The sequence below is a fragment of the Numenius arquata genome, chromosome 2 (assembly GCF_964106895.1).
Source record: "Numenius arquata chromosome 2, bNumArq3.hap1.1, whole genome shotgun sequence".
In the NCBI taxonomy this organism is placed as follows: domain Eukaryota; kingdom Metazoa; phylum Chordata; class Aves; order Charadriiformes; family Scolopacidae; genus Numenius; species Numenius arquata.
In genome coordinates this window covers 67,057,158-67,079,054 of record NC_133577.1, presented here as the reverse complement: position 1 = coordinate 67,079,054, position 21,897 = coordinate 67,057,158, and the positions used below count along the sequence as shown (strand labels likewise).

General features: G+C 40.8%; 1 protein-coding gene across 1 annotated transcript in view; it reads right to left on the bottom strand.

Moving 5' to 3' along the window:
• Positions 1–2,133: 2,133 nt before the first annotated feature.
• RESF1 (retroelement silencing factor 1) overlaps positions 2,134–21,897 on the bottom strand; it is a 28,566-nt gene continuing 8,802 nt past the window's right edge. The window contains exons 2-4 of the mRNA XM_074162303.1: positions 5,972–11,403; positions 5,133–5,207; positions 2,134–3,366 (exon numbers count right to left, since the gene is read on the bottom strand). Coding sequence (XP_074018404.1) covers positions 3,224–3,366; positions 5,133–5,207; positions 5,972–11,363 — 5,610 coding nt within the window. The 5' untranslated portion in view covers positions 11,364–11,403 and the 3' untranslated portion in view covers positions 2,134–3,223. The remainder of the gene's footprint in view (positions 3,367–5,132; positions 5,208–5,971; positions 11,404–21,897) is intronic.

Sequence of the window (21,897 nt, the reverse complement as noted above, 5' to 3'; positions counted from 1 at the left end):
TCTGCAGGCCAGGATCAGATGCAGTGATGGTCACCAGGCTCAGACATAGTCATGATTGACAAGGAGTTTCATAGTAGTAATATAATCTGAGTCCAGGCAGGAGGAGCATCCATGGGTCAGGGTCTGGATCCATGGGCAATTTCCATGCCCACACACAGGCATGACTGTAACAGGTAGACCTTGAACATAACTCAGGCGGGGACTAAAGCCCTAGCTTGAACTTAAATGGAGTTCCTGGGCCCATGAGCAGGGGAGTGGGAGTAGAGGTCCCAGATATGGGTGATCAGGACCATTAAGGCCTATTAGTGCTCTTAGGGCCATGACAGGTTTGTACAAAGTAACCCCACTGGTGACATTCATATTACAAGTCCTTTCAAGTACAGGCAACACGCAAGAAAACAGGCACACATCACATCCACGATTGGTACCTTCAGTGCTAGCAAGTGCCCTCATGCTCACATTTGCTTTAAGCAACATAGCACTCATTTTTTCATAGTAGCCACACTGAGATGGATGTCAGCATCTTGCCTGTCCAAGGTCAAAGGTTTGCTGCAGCGTCATGGCTTCAGCCAGCACCATAAGGAGCGGGAGAAAAGGCGACCAAATAAGAGCACCTGGCACAGTCCTCCTAGTATGCAGGTGCATGCAGCAATCACACAGTAAGTATAGCACAGGCTAGAGGCCAGCCCTAAGTACAAAGCACTTTAAGTGCTTTAAGATAGCTGCTGAGCCGATACATGAACCAAGCAGAAAGGATGTGGCCAGTCTGTCCAAAGATCCTAGCCATACCAAAGCAGTGTAGGCACATGTCACCATGTAAACGTGGTCACAGAACCAAGACCCGCTCCTTGGTATAAGAGAGGAAGAAGATGCCACTGTATCCACTGGGACTCAAAATTGGCACTCTCGTTTATCGGGTGCCAGGGTCAGTGAGCAAACCTCCAAATATTTAGAATATAATTGTCGTGGGTCAATGGATTGAATAATTTCCTATTGAAAAGAATTCACCTAAGCATTGAAGTCAGCTTCGTGTATCATTACACAGAACAAAACCCAAAATAAATTCTTGACAGGAACCATGTGTTGTTTGTACTGGGTACACTTAAGGCTACAATGAATCTTCCTGAACACAGGCAGTATAATAAAGGTGCTAAACTCCCAAGAAAATGCAAAATAAAATCTTCTCAGGTTGCCAACATTATTACAAAATTCTCCAATGGCAACATTCCCCACAAACTACTAGTTCAATTATTTATTTTTTTTTCTGGCTGGATGCGTAAGACAGCTGTGCCAGACAGGAAGGGAGTTAAAAACCTCCCAAATAGTCCTCTGGTTTGAGAGAAGAAATGTACATATGATGGATGTGGATGACTTATTTCTCCCCAAAAAGCCAATTTTTAATTCAGCATGCAGATAGAGCTAGGAAATTATAATGTTATGCTCCACTGGGTAATTATATCCAAGATGCCTACAAGCGTATCTCTTCAGGAATGGCGTAGTACTGAAGGCTTTTTAAGCACTCATGCCAACCAATTCCCAACTCTAAGTCAGAGCAGGGAAAAAAGAAAAAAAAAAAAAACAACAACAAAAAAAGAGATGCTGAAGACAAAAACATTCCTGAGGCATTTTCTGAAGTATAAGTACATGCTGTTAAGAGTTCTTTAAAACAAGTACCTAAAGGGTGGGTTGAAGGATGATTGAGCTGGACTCATTTCAGTGGTTTCCAGTGATAGGACGAGGGGCAACGGGCACAAGCTGGAACATAGGAAGTTCCATTTAAATAGGAGAAACTTCTTTACTGTGAGGGCGACAGGGCACTGGAACAGGCTGCCCAGGTAGGTCACGGAGTCCCCTTCTCTGGAGATTTTCAAGACCCGCCTTGATGCAGTCCTGAGCAATGTGCTCTAGGCAATCCTCCTTTAGCAGGGGAGTTGGACTAGATGATCTCCAGAGGTCCCTTCCAACTCTGAGAATTCTGTGATTCCGTAAAAAAAGCTTGAACTCGAGTCCAGTTCTCAGTTGCAACTATGAAACCTTTTAAGAAGGATGACCTGGCACTTATTTTATAGCTGCTTCTCATCTACAGGAATATCTTCAATGCCGATTTAACTAACTGCAATAAAGACAACTTATAACTTTTAAACCAAAAGAAGACAAGGCAAAGCCTTCAAAAGTTTATTCCCAAGTACAAAAATCGTTCAATGAAATATCTACATAGTTTTTACTTTCAGTATAAAGGTTTAAACAGATAGCAAGAATAAAGTCCCAAATTTCTGAAAAAAATATGATTCAATTCAAAATTCTAAACAATGAAAAGGCACTTAAACAAAAGATATCCAGCAAGAAATATAACTCTTATGTCACAGTGAATGTGTAGTCAAACATTATCTAACACTTTACAAAGAACTTAGTCTGGTTAATGTGAGCAACATAGTCCAGACAAGAGTGAATTCAAACTCCCTGCACTTCAACAATCACACTTCTCTTTCAAGTGTAAAGAAAGCAGAGAGAAGTCTTCAGTCAACTATCAGTTTACAGCATTGCGTTCAGATGAAGAACTTGAGAGTTCAATTTGTACAAAGTTCCACAAAAAGAAATGTAAGAAAACTGGGTAGCAGCATAAATACTTCACAGTATCCCCTGATCAGTATGTTTGAGGATTTTGTATTTGTATTCCAGTTTAAAAAAAAAAAAAAAAGAAAAAATAAAAAAGAAAGTCTACAAAAATAGAAACCCTTGTCAGAAGTACATCAATTAGACTAGCATTAGTAGAAAATAAAGGTGTAATGCTTGGAAATCCACTGCAATTCCCTTCCAGTAGGAGTATTTTTCTACTGCCAGCAATGGAAAATACCACAAGTAGAAGTTTTCCAGAATGAGAAAAGAAAACAGACTATGACAATTTAAGTGAGCTTGAGGTTTTTTTGGTCAGGATTCAACTATCTTTAAAAAAAAAAAAAAAAAAAAAAAGATTCAAATACGCCTAAAAAACCAATACAATGGCATTTTCAGCACCAAAGCGTATTTGTGATCTGTGCAATAAATACAGAATAAGATCTATCATTCACAAATGAGGCAAATGGGGGGAAATTGCCAACACCCAAAAAAAAAATTTTTTTTTTTTTCAATTATCCAGAAATATAAAGTAAACAGAAAAAAGTATTTTAGTGTTGGCATTTTTTTCCCAGTGATACTGAATAAGACCTATGATACAGGAGTGCTATCAAGGCTTTTGCGTCTTTTTTTCCAGATACATTTTCCTGTAGGTCCGAAACATCTCTTTTGAGTCTTTGATTGGAATGTGAAGAGCCTCACCATCTCCATCCAGGATCTGTATAGCTGTATCAAGTGGAATACTGTCCTCAGCTGAAAGACAGAGAAGCAGGTTAAAGCAAAAGTCCAAGAGTCTCAAATGATTTTACTCCTTATGCATGTGGTACATAAGGCCACCCACTTTCAAAAAGGATGCCACAAACTTCCTTCCTAAAGCACCGAACACTTCAGATTTAAATCAATCTCCAATGCACCTTTAAGCACCAAATGGTCATTTGGCTGTCTTCGTAGAAGAGTTTTCTAAAGAATATTAAGAAAGGTGTGAATGTAAATGTACATTTGTGACAGTAAGAGAAGAAACAAGCGGGCTAAAAGAATGGCAAGACACCAATAGCCAAGGACACATTCAACAGCAATAAAGGATGTAAACATTACAAAATGCGTTGCTTGCATAAAGACCACAACACATAACTTGCCGGAAGAGAACTTGCACTCTGATAAGAGGAGGATGGCAACAAGGTTATAGCATGCTGAATGCACCGTTTTGCTTCCTGTTAGACCAGTAGGAAAACAAGACTATAGCTAGAAAGACACTAAAAGCAAAGAAACAAAGACAGCACGGAGCAACCTTGCCCAAGATTTACAAAGGATGAAACAAACAAGATCCTGAGATGAAAGATGCTGCTGTTGTAACTGTTGACTCCTAAGCGGTACAAAAGACCATCCAAAAAAAAAATTTGAAAAATCAAGAGACACAAGGAAGATGTAGTTGTGGCACCACTTTTCCTCTGTGCATCATACAAGTAATCCTGTCCAGACTACTGGGACACACAGGACCTAGTGCTGTCCAAGAAGTGGATTTGTTGCCCGGTGTGCAATAAACCAATTCTCACACACAGGAGAGATACTGCTTTTTATTCAGGCCTAGGTGCTTGGTGGATTTCCACAAATCACATACACCCCATGTCGGTTTCCTCCTTATATTTATACACAAATGTTACAAGGTAGTACACTCCCAGTTACAATGACTGGTTAGTAATTTAAATATAACATCTGCTGTGTCATTCTCTTCAATCACTAGGCCTCCATAGAGCAAGGGTCTTCACCTGGGCAAGGGTCTTCTTGACCTGTGGGTGTATGTTTTAGTATTATAATGAAGACAGTTCAGTTAAGGACGCCTGGACTTCAGTTTTCACTGCCAAATTGGCATTGTTTGTAGAAACATCTTGATTAGATGTTAATTTAAGGTCTTCGTGTACCAGGTAGACCAAATAATTATGCTACAGATGTTCCTTCAAACAATTCCCTTTGATCCACTCCTTAGCAACTATCTACAATCATCCTTAATCAAGCTTTACGCACTGGCTCCATAGTTAACTACAGAGCCATGGTTTAACTTTAAATTCGATGATAGATATAACCGGTACTTGTGAGCACAGATGTATGTGCAGACAGCATCAGCTTACTGTGAAAACGAAATTAAAAAAAACCCCACTTTCTGTTTTTATAGTCTCACACTAAATTTTGTTACACCACTTCCTCCATTTTAAAGTTGCAAAGAGCAAACTTGGTCTTTACCTACAGTTCAAAACTGTACTTGAATCTTGTCACCAGTGCTAGCTCCGATTCAATTCAACTGCACATACATATGGAATTTTCCTGCAATCTCCAACAACATATTCTTATGACAATAAAAATCTCCACAAATCTTTGAAACTCATATGTCTACTCTACAGCATCCATTAGTAAAGAATAAGTTAAAATACCTTATTAAGATTTGCTAGTGTAAAAGAACACTTAAATCCAAGCAAAGAGTATTTAACTTATATTTCAAAACAGATAATTAGAAGTCATTTCACCTGCAGAGATCTCTTCCAGCTTTTTTTGCTTCACTGGATCACATTTTAGCCAATCTTCTTTTTTACTCTTGACACCTAAAGAGAAAACTTTAAAAATGTTTTTGAGGTTCTTATATCACAAGTTTTCATCACTATTCAGCATCAAGTTTTAACGTATACTAGAACATGCAAAAGGAAATTCCCTTTAGGTGTGAAAACCACCGCAAGGACCAGTATGTACAAGTATGGATTTTATTTAAAATCAAATACGGCATTTGACACAAATACGCTTCAAAACACACCACCTAAAATGTCAAAAGATTGGAGACAGGGAAGAAGAGGAGGAAAAAAGGCAGCTTAAAGCAACAATGGCAAAGATTACAGAGACTGTGTGCACGATATGCCTGGCCCAAGACCCCTCTCTTCCCTCAATGTTGGAAAAGATCTCTCCCTCCACTATCTACCTAGCCAGATTTATACACAACCAGGTGAACACTGAATACAAATCAGATCACCTTTGGTAACCATCTGCTTTCTACAAACAAGCCAAGCTGTCTTCTACAGGTAGACTAGAAAGCTACTTGAAGTTACTTGAAATGGCCATGCTCTAAACTAACTTTATTCTGTAAAATTTAAGGAAAAGGAATAAAACATTAAATTGAAGGAAAAGTCAGTCTCATGTTCTTTCCAGGTCAACATACAGCTACAGCCTGTCAAAAAGCTAGCCAAGTTATTTCAGCCTTTAGAGTCCCACATTCTCACTATCTGTAGTTTCGTGTAACATGAATTTAAAAAGGAGTATATACTTTTTACTTGCATGTTAATTTACTTACAAATTAGTAATCAAGATAGCATCATACCTGCCACAATGGCTTTCTCTCTCTCCGGGGAATTCTTTGCAGCTGAGCTTTCTTCATCAGTGGTTGGATTTCTGAACAGTATCTCTGGACACAGCTTAAATTCAAGTACTTCCTGTTTGCATGATTTCTCAGCTTCTAAGACAGAAGCATCTCTTTTCACATCTGGGCTGTTCTGTGACACTTTGGCCTTTAGATGCCAGACGGGTCTGACAGGTGATGTCTCCAATTTTGTCAGATATATGCGTTCCTGTGCCGTACGTTTAAATGCAACTCTGTTCAGGTAGTGTTTTTTCGGTTCCTTTTGAAGATGTAATTTTAATCTGTTATTTCTTCTATTTAAGTATAGCAGGTTTTTATCAGGAAACATTTTCTCAGAGCACTTGTCTTTGTTTTGACCATCAAGACGTCTCTCTTTGTTAGAAAAGTAGTTTTTAGAGATGGTAGAAGGTTGAGCTCTTTTTCTCTGTAGTTTAAGCACAGAGCGATCTGCTAATGAACTCTTTGATTTCCAGCCATTTTCTCCATTCAATTTTTTAGCTTTATCAATATTTATCATGCAATTATGTGAAAGCTGCTTGGAATTCTTTGCTTCAGATTGTTTCAGTTTTTCCTCTTCCACCTTTGTTCTCTTAGAGTCTCTCTTCCCAATAATATTTTCCTTCCTCTTCCGTTTGTACAACTGGTCCTGTGAAGAATGAACTTTCATAGATTTATGCTGAGAGTATTTCTGGTTTCTTGACTTTAAGTCTACAGTGCCCGAATTTGGGAACTTTATAGTGTCAGCACAATAATTATTCAGCCTTTTATGTTCTACTTCTGCTGATAATTTGGCTCTCTCTTTGATGTTAATTCCTACATCTTGCCCAAGTATCTCCTTTTGTTTCCTACAGTTCTGTTCTTCAGCTGAGTTCTCTTCACAGGTTTTAATTTTTTGTCCTTGATTAACTTTAGCATGCTTAATTTCAACAGTTTCTGACTTTGTAAATTTGTGAACATCCGTTTTGGATTTCAAGATGGCCAAACCTGTTTTGGTTTTATCTTTTGAACAGGACTCCATTTTGAAAACTCTCTCTTTCTTTTTGGATAACATTGTCACGTTGTCTGCATCTGTATCACCAGCTTTCTCTGACAACTCTGAGACTGTCTGATGTTCTTTTTTCTCAGAATGAAAATCTTTGCCTAACAATGGGGTTTCTCTGTCAACTTGCACTTCTTCCTTCCAGCTGCTCCTTTTAGATTTATCAACATCCTGTTTTTCAGAGGAATTAAGTGGTCCATTTTTTTCCTGTTGTGTTGTAAGTGGTTTGTACTCATTATTCACCTTTAGTCTAGCGTCTTTGTTCATTACAGAAGTGTATTTGCAACTATCTCTTTTATTTTTGCTAACACTGTTTGGGATTTTTTCAGAAATTGGCAGGTTTTCCATTGCGCAGTTCTTCATTACAGCATCAGATTTACTGTTGTTTTCCTGTATTTCTGCAGCATTAGTATTTTCAGCTTTAGAAAGTTGAGCATCATTTTTCTCTGAACCAGACGTTTCAATTTTACAGGGGTAGTGTGGTATTATGCATGCTCCAGATAAAGATTGTTCTTTAATGAGTTGGTTATTTATTTTTTTTCCAGGGTTGGAGGCATTTTGTGGTGGTTTTTTTTTCTCGCATAGACTCTGGCTAGGCTGAATATTGCCTTCAAGGTTCTCCTTCTCAGCTGAAGCCTTTTCTGACTGTTGACTCACTGCTGTCTTGCTGTCACCAGAGGAACACCGGTTGTGTTCAGGCAACAGTTCTTGCATCCGATCACAGCTTAACACTTCAATTTTAATCTGATCTACTGGGTCCTTCAAATGAGAATTCTTATCACAAATTTGAGTTTCTTTTGGAGGTTGATTCTCCATCCGCTCAGCCACAGAATCATTTTGTACTGGTTCTTTTGTTAGCATATCAGCTCCTTCAATGCCATATGGAAACTCTTTCATTAGTTCAGACAGCTGGTTGTTTAGACATTTAATAGGTTCTGCTCCAAAAAGGTTCATCTCTTTTTCTGTACTGTTTTTACTGGACGTGCATTTTTCTATACTGTTGTCTCTTGGAATAGCTAAAGCATTTTTTTCAGGAGTTACACTGATCGAGAGATCTAGCGAATTTTGAGCTAACTCCTGGTTTATACTAGCAAGAATTTCCAAGTCACTTTCAGGATGCTTGAAAGATGCATTGAATGACATCTTTTGTTCTGAGGTAGAAATTGTTTTAAGAGGATTGCCACTGCTTTCTTTCTCCAAATTACTAGTTGTGATACCATCCAAGATCTTTCCTGCTTTACTTATGCAGCTTGAAGATTCTTCCAACATATTTTGCAGCAAGCTGTCTCTTTGGGGAGTGTTATTGCTCAGCTCATTTTTATCCAAGTCCAGCCATTGCTCCTTTTGCCTTGAGTCAGATGCATTTCCTTCTGATAAGGTACCATTTAATACCTGTGCCTCAGGGACTGACCTGAAGATACTTGCTATTTGTGGATTATAAGATGTATCACCTTCAACAAGAGAACACACACTAGATATGCAAAACATCTGTTCTTCCAACACAGCTGTGGATGTACCTCCTGTCTCTAACACACCTTGCTTGTCATTATGGTCTCTTACACCTTCTTGAAAGATTTGACTAGAAAATTTTATGTCCGATTCAGGAAGACAAGGCTTGTTTTGTAATCCAAGCTGCAGATTTTCTCTGGCATCTTGTGCTGATTGACTAACTTTCCTTTGGTTTTCATCATACGAACCATTTGCAGTCACGCTGTTTTTTACATTTCCATCAGCTACTTTGGTCTGTTGCAATTGTGAGTCCACTTTCTGTACCAGAACACAATCACTGGGTGACAACTGAACAGTTTCTATTGTTCCTTTATTGGTATTTATCATAATTAAACTATTTTTTCCCTCTTCTTGCAAGCTACATGTGCTTCCCGAGTCAACCACTGGGTAGGTTTTATCTGCAGATGTTGGACATTTGTCTACCTGCTCGCTCTGTGTTCTCTGTTCAGAAAGTACTAAAGGAGAGACAACTGCAACTTGGAGTTCAAAACTTTTTATCGAATTACAATTCAATGTATCGAGTTTTTGTCCTACAGAAGTAGTTGTTACAGGCAAAATTGCTTCGTCTGTACTAACCTGAACATTATTTTGTTCTCTATTTTTTGTGGTTTGGCTGTAAGATGAAATCTGATTTGCTGTGGAGCTTTCATTTGACTGGCTACTTTGCACACTTACAGATTCTGACGGATGCTTTCTCCACAAGTCCAGGCATGCAGTTAGCTCTTCCACAGAGTAATTACAATTGCTCTGTTTAAGAGATGTATTTTCAGCAAATGGTGCTTTTTTCTGAGCTACATCACTCTGAAATTTAGCTTCAGCAGATTTGGTTGTTTCTGATACATGAGAGTTTGTGTGAACCGTAAATGCCTGCTCACCTTTCAAACTTTCTAGCTCCTTCTTACTAGTGTCTTTTAGCAAGCTTCCATCCAAGACAGATATATCTACCAGCGGTTTATCGCTACACAGGAGACTAGTTAGTATTTTATCAGCAGTAGCACCAGCTGTCTTCTCTTTCAATACATTTGTGCTGCTCAAGACAAACTGAAGAAATGATGAGGCCTTGGGGTTGGCTGGCACATTCTTTGATGCAGTTTTAATAGAGTTACCCGCTTGATTAAAACACGAAGCATTGTTCAAGGATGTCACAGTTTTTTGAGAAGAGGCCAAGGCATCTGCATTGCTTTGTTCTGAGATGGGAGCACTCACAGGATTATTTAGTTGAGCTGGGAGTTTGCTCTGAGAGGGAACAGGTGCAGAGCTTGATGAAAGGCTTCCCTGCTCCACCTGAGGGTTACTTTGAGTGACCTCTAATCCTCCGTTATCAGCAGTGGTTATGCTTTTGTCATTTCTTTCTTCAGGTGAAGAGCTAAGTAGTTGACTCTCTCTCCTCGTTGTTTCAGATGGCGAAGATGGTACATTTTGGTTGGGCACCCATGGAATACAATTAGCGATAGTACTTTGATAACTTGGAGGAAGCATGGGAGTACTTTTGTCAACTCCTGAAGCTGCAAAGAGTTTTCTTTTATAACGATGCATCCTTTCGAGCAGGACACATTTTCTTTTAATAGCGTGCAGCCTTTGAGCTTCCCAAGCTAGCGAGTCCTTTGTAATTGTTCTTCTATCTGCTGCTGCTGAAGAAATTTGAGCATTACCAGGTCCACTCACTAAACTACTAGTCTGCCTTTCTTGAACTGAAGCAGGATCACTCAGTGGCTTTGAAGCAGCCATTGAAGAAAGAGCTTCCATTTCTTGCACAATATCATACAGTTCTTTGCAAATACCAGAGGATGGCACAGACGTTTCATTAAAAGGCTGATTTGCTATCACATTGCCACTCGAACTACAGGCACCCCTAACTGATTGACTGACTTCTCCAGATTGCTGTTTCTGACAGTGTTGCTGAACACTGTTAGAACCAGAAGCATTTTTTGGATCTGATGGGTGCCTCTGTTGCCCAAGGGTGTATCCATTAGGCACATTTTGAACTGCCTGTTGTACCCCTATTGAAGATTGTGCTGCAGGTCTTGAATCACTGTTGGCAGGCAACAAAGACGGTGCAGAATATTCGCTAGGAGCTTCTGATCCCACCTGACCTGGTCGATACTGTAGCAGCTGTAGATTTGCTGCAGTATTGTGATCCAGTGAGTGTGAAATTTTAAACTGAGGGTTGGGATGATATATTTGGGTTTGGACATGTTGCCCAGATGTACCAAGCAGCACAGAATTATTCTGGGAATTAATGTTACTTTGATATAATACCATAGTTCTCGTAGAATTATGCTGCAGTATTTGTGGCTGCACAGTGTAACTGTTTGTGGTGACATACTGAGGTTCCCGAAGTGCATTCCTCACATTATTGCCAGCGTTCATTTGAGAAGATGGGGGAGGTAACTTTCTACGGGAATAAGTGCAGGCATTAGAGATTGGCCAAGAAGTCTGAGTGATCTCTGCCTGCAAACGCGATGTCTGATTGGGAGGTTTTGAAGCTATTGGTACATAAGACGGCGGACGTCTACCAACTGAGTATTTTGAGACAAAAAAATCATTACCAGCTACAGATACCCCTGGTAAGGCTTGATCTGAAGTTTTGAATCCTTCAGCATTTACAAGAGGGAAGGCAACAGTGCTAGCTGGCAGATACACCATTTGGTTATTTCCAGCATAAGTGCATGTGTTTTTAGAGGAATACGCATTTGTCTGAGGAAAAGTATGTCCGTTAGAGAACAACTGACTGTAACGTGCTTCTTCACTTTGCAGGTTGTTTTTCGCATCAGCGTTCTGAGGCGGTTTTACATTCCAGTCCATCTTCTCTTGATTTCTTTTTCTTCAGCCAAAAACCAAAGTGCTAAAAAAAAAAAAAAATAAATAATAAAAACAAATTTTAATCTTTTGATCAAAACTAACTTCACTTACCACAAAGTGATTTAAAATGCATTATGAACAGAACAGTTGAACTTAAATTGCTAGGAAGAAAATCAACCCCATTGGCACTTCCCACAGACATCAGTGTTGTCAATGTCAAGTTGCATAAATTACTTCCCAGAACACAGTTAAGGTACAAGAAGACAGAGCAGCAACTAACAATTCTATTGACTGTCTAATGAATAACAAAATCCTCACATTTTTCTGCTAATTCTATTGTCATCTTACTTTTTAATGATAGATTGCTATAAATACCTTATCCAAAAAACAATAGGAAAAACCAGTGTATTTGTGCAACATGATACAATAAGCAATGCTTAAGAGCTGAGGATAAGAAGCAACTACAGAACATAATAAATGTCAGAGTCTTCACATAAGACAACTGGATTTCAGTTATACATTCAAATACAACAAAAGGAAGGAGAAAATAAATTCGGGTTCAGTAAAGATCTCTCATAATAATGTGGCCCACTTGTTTTTATTTTACATCTCATTTGCTCTTCTCTGACACCGTGGGCAGTTACTAATTTTTTGAGAAACACAAGTCTGTGACTCTAGTTAACAGCGCATGTAGCTACAACCAAACCACCCCTAACTCTCTTTGGTAGCATTAACTTACTCAGCATGGAGATGACATCATTGCCTCTGTACCTCCTGGAGGTGTGCTTTTAATTGCAACAGCAAAGTCACACACCTCTAACTCTTCATGTTTTATATTCCAGAATTCACATTGATTACGAACAAGCCCAAATGGGTGAGCGTGTTACTTCTGAATAACCTCCTCAAAGTTGTTAGAGACAACAGCTTCAGAGTCAAACACTATTTCAATCCTCAAAAATAGAAAAGTGCAAGAAACCCAGGACAACCTACAAGCATGAATGCTGTTTGCATCTCTGTAAGTTCCTTTCAGTAGGGTCAAACTCACCTAGGGCAGAACAAACACCTCACTTTGGAAGATAGCTCTATCTTCCTTCACTCTCTCTTGTACTTTCTCTGCTCTCAAAGGGCACCAATAACAAAAGAAAACAGGAAACAAAGTCGCATATGAAATGCATAAAAAAACCCATCAACAACAGTATTAAGGCAATACTTATAATGATGCAGGAATCTTAAATGAGAAAACAGGCTTTTGCATCCAAGCTAAAGATTTCAGACTGCTAATGTTATACTGGGTATTTCCTGAAAAATAATCAGGGGATAAAACAATCATGCCCTTGAATTAGATAATTGCTGAAAAAATTTAAGACATTTATATGTTCCAGAAACATGACTGAGATACGAAAACAAGACTAAGATGTCAACTAGCAGTCATTGTAAAATCCTTGCTAAACAGAGAACCTTTGACTACATGTAACACACAACCAGGAGTAAAATCCAATTCTTACCACTGTCAAGACCATAGAAGTGAAGAATACAACCTTAGTTCATCTTCACCACCATTATTAGCTGGATTAAGAAAACTAAGTTTGCAACTGTGATCACAACCTTAAAATTTCTTATTACTTTTATACAACAAAATATGCTACTTTAAGAAGTGATATTTAGCAGAAAGTGCTTGTCTTGGGAAGAACATTTGAGAAGATCAGTATCAATACAAGACTCTGAAAGAGAAAGAGTAGGCTATTGCTCACATACGCCTGCTTCACTCCTTCACCGGCTTGTTTCTCACCTTGAGCACAAGACTCAGATATTATCAGCAACTATTACACAGGCAACTGCCAATTCTTCACTGATGGTGCAGAGTGGGAAAGAGGAGGCCTTGAGGCTGTGCAAGCACTGCTCACTGTCACGACCAACTCAGAAGAGGGGGGTGACTCAGATTTGCAAATCCCCAGCAGCATGGACAAAGGTGAGACAACTCTCAAGGTCCATATACATTTATTAGATTCCCACAGTGATTAACATACGTCTTATCTAGGTCCACAATAATTGGTTAGGTATATAACAAATTACGGCAAGTGTGTGACTAAGAGCCACACATACATTCAGAGAGCGAAAAAATGAAACTGGTGTGGGGAAATTATTTCAAATACTGCTGTCAGTCACACCCTCTGCCGCTATCTACCCCTTGAAGAAATAAGGTTGCAAGGCACAAAGCAAGATTTATTGGGATAGGACACTAAATTAAGTGTCACCCTGCGACTGAGGACTATCCAGCTTCTATTCCAAATTCCTTATAATCCACCTAAGAGGTATCACTCATTTCCCGGGAAAGTATCCTCACCCAGCATCCTAAGTAAGGGGAGATCACCACAGCATGGACCAGCCACTCCTCAGGAGTGCTCCCCATCAGGCTCCAGGGAGCAATTGATACACCCCTCTCCTCAGTGCTTTCTGTGGTGACCACTTAACAGTATCATTTTGCTGTTGCCGCGCAAGCCCAGGGCTGAGCCCCTACTCAGTCTGGATCATCTTCTCACAGGTGCCTACACATTTGGGATCTCCAGGGTCCTGGGTAGCAAGTGCACAGGCTTAAGGTCCAAATTCCCAGTGAGACACACAAATCATGATAGTTAAATTCAGAGTTTTATTTGACAGAAAATAAAATACAGGAACACGACTGTACAAGCATACACAGTTTGCTACAGGGCTCCTTAAAAATCATTGCTGGTAAAACAGGATTTCTACCAGGAACAAAGCAGCGTATCTTTAGCCAGTTCTTTGTCAATTCGGCAGCTCTCAATTCCATCCAACAGGGGCTATATCCCCAGGAATTCCTCTGGCAAAGGGACCCCCAGAACCTGGGAGGTTATCCAGTTCCATTCTAAAGAAACTTACAGCAAAGGACAAGTGAATAAAGACAGAAGTCTCTGAGTGATAGGAAGAGAGAAAGAATGAGAGCGGGGCAGCTTCGCTTTCTCATATGAATAAAGAGGGGAATTTATACCTGTTCTTAAGTTTGTGATGAGTGGAGTCAAGGTGCCTGGTGTGGGATTTGGACATGCCTGCTCTGCTTCCACCCCTCTTTTCTTCTCCTTCTCTCTGTCTCTCCATTTATCTCTCTTCTGCTCTGTGGAGACCTGTGGTGGCGCAACCCCTCCTTTATACTGATTTTTCCAGGCTCGAAAATCACAAGAACAGTTGTTACAAAATAACAGAACCAAATTTAGATTGCTAGTATAATTTCACATCTACCAAACCTATAACTGCATTTTGTGTTTGGGGCCATAAAAACCCAGATCTATGACTTGATTTTACAATTGGCACACGCAATACATGGAACTCGTGCACAATGGCACAGCCATGGATCCATGCTCACAAAGGCTATAATGGATACACGCCCAACACTTACCCTACCAAATCTCTAAATCTGTCTCTAGTAATGTTATGCAATAATTTTGTCTTCCATAAGCAAAAATGGATCATAAAAGATGAAGATCGGCAAATCCTACCTCTAAAAGGAACAAGTGGAGACACCCTTTCAATAGGTTGAAATACAGTACTGAGTGTACAACAGCTTTACACATCACTGTAGGATATACTGAAAACAAATTTGAACATGATTTTGACCATGCACACGCTTGTCTTTATGGACGTGAATGTTGGTATACCTTTACCATATGCCACTCAGCACTCATAACGTGCTTCTGGGCCGACTTCAAATTCCATTCCAGTTTGGTTTTCCAATTCAAAATCGAAATTCAACAATCATCTTTTCCAATTTGGCCTCCTACTAAACTGTCTCCTCACATTTATAACACAGGCCCTTACATAATTAAAAATAAAGGGCAACAGCGAGTTCTCTTTAACCCCAGTTAGTTCCTAAAAAGAACAGAACTAGCGCTGCACATTAACGTGTCAGCAATTAGACCAGACTGTTTTACCTTTCTGGGAGCCACTGACGCTGGCTGGCTAGCATGGCTACACAGACAATCTTTTAACAATAAACAAGCCCGATGCATATGATGGGATCCCACTGTGTTATTTGGAACAGGATCAGGAGTACTAAACAGCATAGACGCTGAAGTCCTAATGAACAAACTAACTGCTACTATCAACGACCCAACCAAACTGGTATGCCCACTAAGGTCAACTTTATCAACATTGGGAGCAAGTCAATGACTCCTATCAGGCATTTTACCTCATTGGGAACAAACTGAAGAAAATGATAATCAATTAACTGTAAGAGCCCTTGGAGCAAGCCAAGGTAGTACCTCTCTTGCCTTGAGTTGCATCCAAGCACGAGCGTGGATACAGTCTATAGCAGTAGCCATTATTAGAGATGGAGGAGGAATCCAACTCACTGAAGTTCGTAAATTGATTTGGGACTGTGACAGCAAGAGAGAGACTTCACTGTAAGGTTCAAACTAACAATTTATTTGAACTTCACTCGCAGGTCCAATACACTGCTATTGCAGGTTTTATGGATACAATGGAGGAACGTTCTATTGCAATTTAAAAAGCAATTCACAGGATACACTATCACAACCTACAAGTGATTCCCAGAATGTACTAACACAAACCACAAGCACACTACATATTAATACCTTTGAAGAGTGCACTGATCACAATCTTAAAGCACGCCAAATACCATGTGTATGCTTCTTGATCACTTACCCGCTCTCTCAGGTAAGGCCTCCTAATCCCTGAGACCTTACCTTGTATGGTGTCCCAGACAATGGGGGGGAAGAATCTCCTAGAGGCCAGCTGTATCACTGGAAAAGACCCCCCAGTTTTCTACCTGGACCTTACGGTTTTGGGGTTTTATTTCCTGACTTGATGGGTGGGCAGGATTATGTCTGAGTGGATTATAATACCTGGAATGATTATCTTTGGTGGTGTGACGGCCCCTTAGTCTGTACTGCTAATTTTGTGATGTCTGGTACACAAAGTTACTGAATAGTGGTGGAATGGGATTCAGGGCATTTTGGTTGTTAATGGATTATTCAAGGCTCCATGTGGGTTTTGGCTCTCAGTATCATGCAGTGTTAAGGCAACCCAGGGCTTAGCAGTTCCCCCAAGTCATCTCTGCTTAGATAAGGATTTGTCAAAGCTCCCTGCCTTTCGCCTTTGTTCTCCAAAACCTTTTTAGCCAGGGGATCCCATACAGGGACAACGCCTCAGAATTTGAAAAGGAGTTTCAATCATGGTGGCAATTATCACACAGAACTTCACTTATCACAGAAAGCGATAAGACTGTTGCCTTTGTCCTCACTACATGCAGTGCTTTGGTATACAATATATACCCAATCATTGTGTTAGAACTGAATCACAATGAAACCATACTCTATACCTTAGAGCACAGAGGTGGGACAATCAAAAGGAGGAAAAATAGCAAAGAATTGACATAAACGCACAGCAATTCGAAAGTTTTCACAGTTGTGAAAGCAACACTCTTGAAGTTCAAGACATCTGTTTAGACATGGAACAAAACATCTGCCACTTTGAAATCCATCCAAACAGAGATCAATTCTCTGGGACAACATCAGGTTTTAGCCCTACAAACTCTCTTTCCACACCTCTGCTTTTTCAGTTTCAGTCATTTGAGATTTCACAATTTCTGAAAAAAACCCACAATATTTCCATTCCAAAGAAAAAGTATAGACAAAGAGACTCCACGACCAAACTCTTCTCTAAATCTGACACCTATATACAGCATAGGCATCAGTCCTGGCATCGCACAGCCAGGTCACGAAGACCACACTTTCCCCTACCGAGTCACATAAGGAAGGGGTGGAAATATGGGGTTAGTGTTGTATTACACAGTATTTCTAAGCAAGCAAAGGAAAGAAGCAGCACAGAAGGGAGCAGAGGTAGGATGCGATGCCTGGTCAGCAAGTCCCAACATTGCTTTCATGACTCAACAATAAACACAGGGCAGGACAGTCCAACCAGAAAACTTTTAATTCCCCAGGCCCCTCGGCTGGTCAAGTCACTCATCTGAAGCAGCCCTGCCCTGCTTTGTGCTGGTCTGCCTGATAACCATGCTCACACAAGCCTTTGCAAATGCCAATATTAAGTTTTGGATTAAGATGGATTTACTGAATTAAGTTTAGCCCAGTATTAGTGAATTACTGGATTTACTGTAATTTTGACCCAGACAAGTGTACTACTGATTGATATTTGTTACTATTATTGTGAGATAACCAGTTTATCCCTAAGGCTATTGGTCTGATGTCTGTTACCATATCCTGAATCTGTAACTCTACTAGGCTGCCTCAAACCCCTCCATTTCAGTGTCAGCAGAGGAATCGTAGAATTGTCTAGGTTGGAAGTGACCTTTCAGATCACCAAGTCCAACCATCAACCTAACACTGAAAAAAAAAAAAAGTGTCACTTAACCTTATCACCAAGCACCAGGTCTACCCATCTTTTAAATACTGCCAGGGATGACGATTCCCGCACTTCCCTGGGCAGCCTGTTCCAATGCCCGATAACCCCTTCGGTGTAGAAATTTTTCCTAATATCCAATCTAAACCTCCCCTAGATGCAGAACTGGGATCGTGACTGGCCCCAGCCTTGCAGTAGGTGCCTGAACTGCCTGTTTTGGGCTCTTGCCCTGCTTGCGGGCACCAGATTATCTTACAGAGGGAATTACCTGTTCCCTTCCCTTTGCTACTTTGATTACAGGAAGTCAGAAAGACAAAAGCATGAAGGGAAAGTTAACCTGACTATATCTCTTAGCTCATGGTCTTTGAAATACTGAACATCATTAGAATGCATCTGAAGCCCAAGTTGTCTCCCTACAGAAAGGTGTATCTCAAGCCCAGCAGGACACTTGGGCTGGGATAGATAAGACTCTTGCCACTGCCTTTGTTAGAAGCCTTCAGGCGACTGTGGAGAAATGGTGGCAGTACCTGCCTGCGAAAAACTTGATGGGTGGCTGGAAGCTGCAGAAAAGGGAGTTTCTGAAACAAAAATACATAAAGCTTTGATCAAGACAACTGGGACAGAAATATTTGGTTCAATTTGACTTCAGGCAATTATATTCCAAACTCTTCTCTTCTTGAAGCCTGACCGGACTTACAAATCAGACCAACTATTAAAACTGAGTATGGTGCTAATGGAGACATTGCAACTGTGTCTCTATGTGCTCATTCACATGCACAGGCCTAGCCAAATCAAGCAAACGCTTTCACACATCTATTACTGTGGGTTATTTAACCTGTCTTGCAAATACATCACATGACAGGGAGCTACCATCTGAATTTCAGAATCAGAAGCCTGCACCCTTGATATAAACCAACCAATGGTACTTAAGCCAATCATGTTGTTTCCAACTGGAACAATTTATCATGTTCTAGCAAGACCACAACGCTGACTTGTTTGATACTGAGACAGAAGAGAATCCCTGGTCAAACGGTGTAAAACCCTGAGGGCCATTGTCGAACCCAAACCTGGAACAACCATAGCTACGGCCATTTCTTTCAGAACAGCCTTACCCTTTATTCCACTGTATGCACCAGGACGTATTTACAGGTTGATTATATTGCAGGATGTTGGTTGCTCATCCCCAAGGCCCCATATCTGTTGAACTCCAAGTATCAATAAGAAAATCTACCCAAATTTTCCTAAGGCTGACCAGGATACTAATAATCGGTTCGTGACATTTGTTTGAGAGCCGTTGTAGAGCCATAATCTGCCAGGTAGGGTGGCTCACTGCCCTCCCTGCGTACTCAAATTTTTTTTTGTCTGGGGGTCGTCTAGCTCCATCAATTCTCACTGCAAGGCAAAAAGGTAAGGTCCTAGCGAGAGTGGATCCGTGCCCAGGGAATTGGTTTGTCTTATCTCATTCTGAGTTTTGTCTTAATAATTGTTTGGAGATGTAGCTATGCCATACATAAATTGGTGCAGTGCTCCCAAGACTAAAGCTTTGCGCCACCAGGCATTTTGTCCTGGATCAAATCATGACTTAGATTCTGGTCTAAGTACGTTGGTATGGACTTGATGGACCCACCGGGGAGGTTTGGGTGGCTTCCCAGAAGTCATTCCAACCCATCCCATGCAGTGCCTGTAATTCACTATTTCCTGAATGAATTTGCTCCAGGTAGGTATGCGAATTTGCTCTCTAAATGGTTGCGCTCCTGCAGCATTCATAGCACGATTCATTTGTACACCATCTTGGGCATTTGATACATATATTTTTAGGTTATTTGAAAGGCCACGAATGAGAGGAGTTAATCTGGCCAGCTATGGGATGGGAGCTAGCATCGGGGATCACCTTAACGTACCTGTCTCATACATCGCTTGTACACATACTGCCTTTTGCACAGAGGCTGCCAGATCTGAGAATCCTGAACTCTTAATAAGAGGATCTCCTCTCTCCTGCAGATCTATGGCCCCAGCCAAATAAGCCACTCACGTAGTTAATGAGTAATTGCAATTACCTGGGGTGGTAATTAGATACACTCAAGGTTCCCAATATCCTTTTGCCTCTTCCTCACTCAACAAGACCCAATCTCCACCCATGAGGGAAACCTTCCACACGTACTCTGTTTCTGGTTCCTCCAGGTGCCTGAAAGATTTTTCCTGCAATTTAGCTAGTTCAGCGGGGGATCAGGGGACAGTATATACAGTAGTGTGGGCTTCTCCATCCCCTCATCAGCAATTTCAGTCTTAATCAATAGATGAACCCGTATTGGTTCTGGGAGATCATTGTCATCATACCAAATGTCTCCATCCCATGTTTCAGTATCATCACAAAGCACCACTTATGAATGTGCTGGACCAAGTCAGAGTAGGTTTGATCAAATCATTTATTTAACCTTCCCTGCAGCTGTTCTTCTCTCAGTCGCAGTCAGTAGTTTTTCTAATTGCTCATTTTTACTTAAAAGATCATCTACTCATCTTTCCATTTTTGCCCATGCCTCCTTCTCAAAAGCCAATGATGCTTTAAGTATCTCAATCTCCGACTTCAGAGCTATATATGCTACATTTGCAATCTTTTCAGGGGGTGGGGACGATTTGATTTCTTTTTGTGTGCAAAATAAACAAGCCACCAAGACTGCAAAAATCACTCCTTTACCTTTTCCTTTTTTTTTTTTTTAAGTTTCTGTTGACTCCTACATTGTTCTATTCCCTCTACCACCTTGTCCTCATCTGTGAAAAAATTTCTGGGCCCATTCAAACCCTGCCTGGGATGGTGCACAACTGTGTTCCTGCAGTAGTTCATCCATGACAATCCTGTCTGTGACACCAATTTAATGCTGCCTTCAGTAAGACCAACTATTGCTGTGACCATAGGCCTGGCACCAGAAGCACAAACAGCCTGTCTGCTGTAGGTCCAGCCACATTCAAAAGAAGCAGTCAGGTGCACGAACAGTACAGTTTATTTTTATGCAACATATAACATATTCTTTAAGATTGCCAGTGATAAATGCACTAAACTGCAGAATAGCTTATATAGCTTTAAAGATACGACAGCAATCACAATCACCAGCTTGATTTCCCGGGTAAGCACTTGGCATGGCTGAGGTCGCAGATCTCACTAAAAGGTGTCCCTTTTGGGGAGGGCGACGAGGACAAAACCATTGATCTGTCCCTACAATTTGGTATTGAATTCTCATTCTTCAATTAGGTATGAAATCAAGGCAATATTTACAGTCCTATTGTGCAAAGTGAATGGGTGGGACTGTGGTCAAGCCATTGTTCCTTGTGGTTGTACCACAAGCCATTGTACAAAACATTTCTTGTGAAACACAGAAGAATGGGACCACACAGCCTCTACCTTCCTTCTCATTCTTCCCCAGTGCCACGGCAGCACAAACCACCGGATCTTCACCCAGTTTCCGTGTTTGTTCTGGGCACCAGGTGTTTATCAGCAATATTGAGCTTTGCTTTCAACAATCCTCCTTTAGGGTCTGGAATCCAACTGCAAACTCCAGAAGAAAATACAGACTCTTTTCAGGCATCACTAGCATATGCCCAAAGATAAAGGCCCTCAGACGACCAAGGCTCCCTGAATATTGCCTGGGCCAGTCCCACAGATTTGGACTGAAGCATAGGTAGGCTGGTTATCAATCATGCTTTAGACATAACCCTATCAGGTTGCCATCCCTCTGAGGCACAGCAGCACCCACTAGTCAAAAACAGTCCTGGTCCATTCAGGACCATTAACATCAGCAGGCACTACCCTTACAGGCCCATTGCCACATGGTCCCAACTATTAGTAAAATTAGTTTCTATGTCCATTCTGTCACCCTCCCTCCTCTGTGAAGATGTAGCTATAGTTACCACCAAACACCCTTGTGTCCAGTTAGTTAAAAATCCCCCCAAGTCTGTGCAAAAGGGCCCTGATCCAAAGCATGTTGAAGCATGGAACAACTGTTTGGCCCCAGACATTCCCAAGCAGGCATACCACAGAGTCCCAACATCTGTTTGGGAATGCCCTTTGCTCCTGGTCATTCACTCTTCTGATGACCAGGTCTACACCAACTCCTGGGCTGTTCTTGCTGGGTGCATCTTGGAAAGCACACTC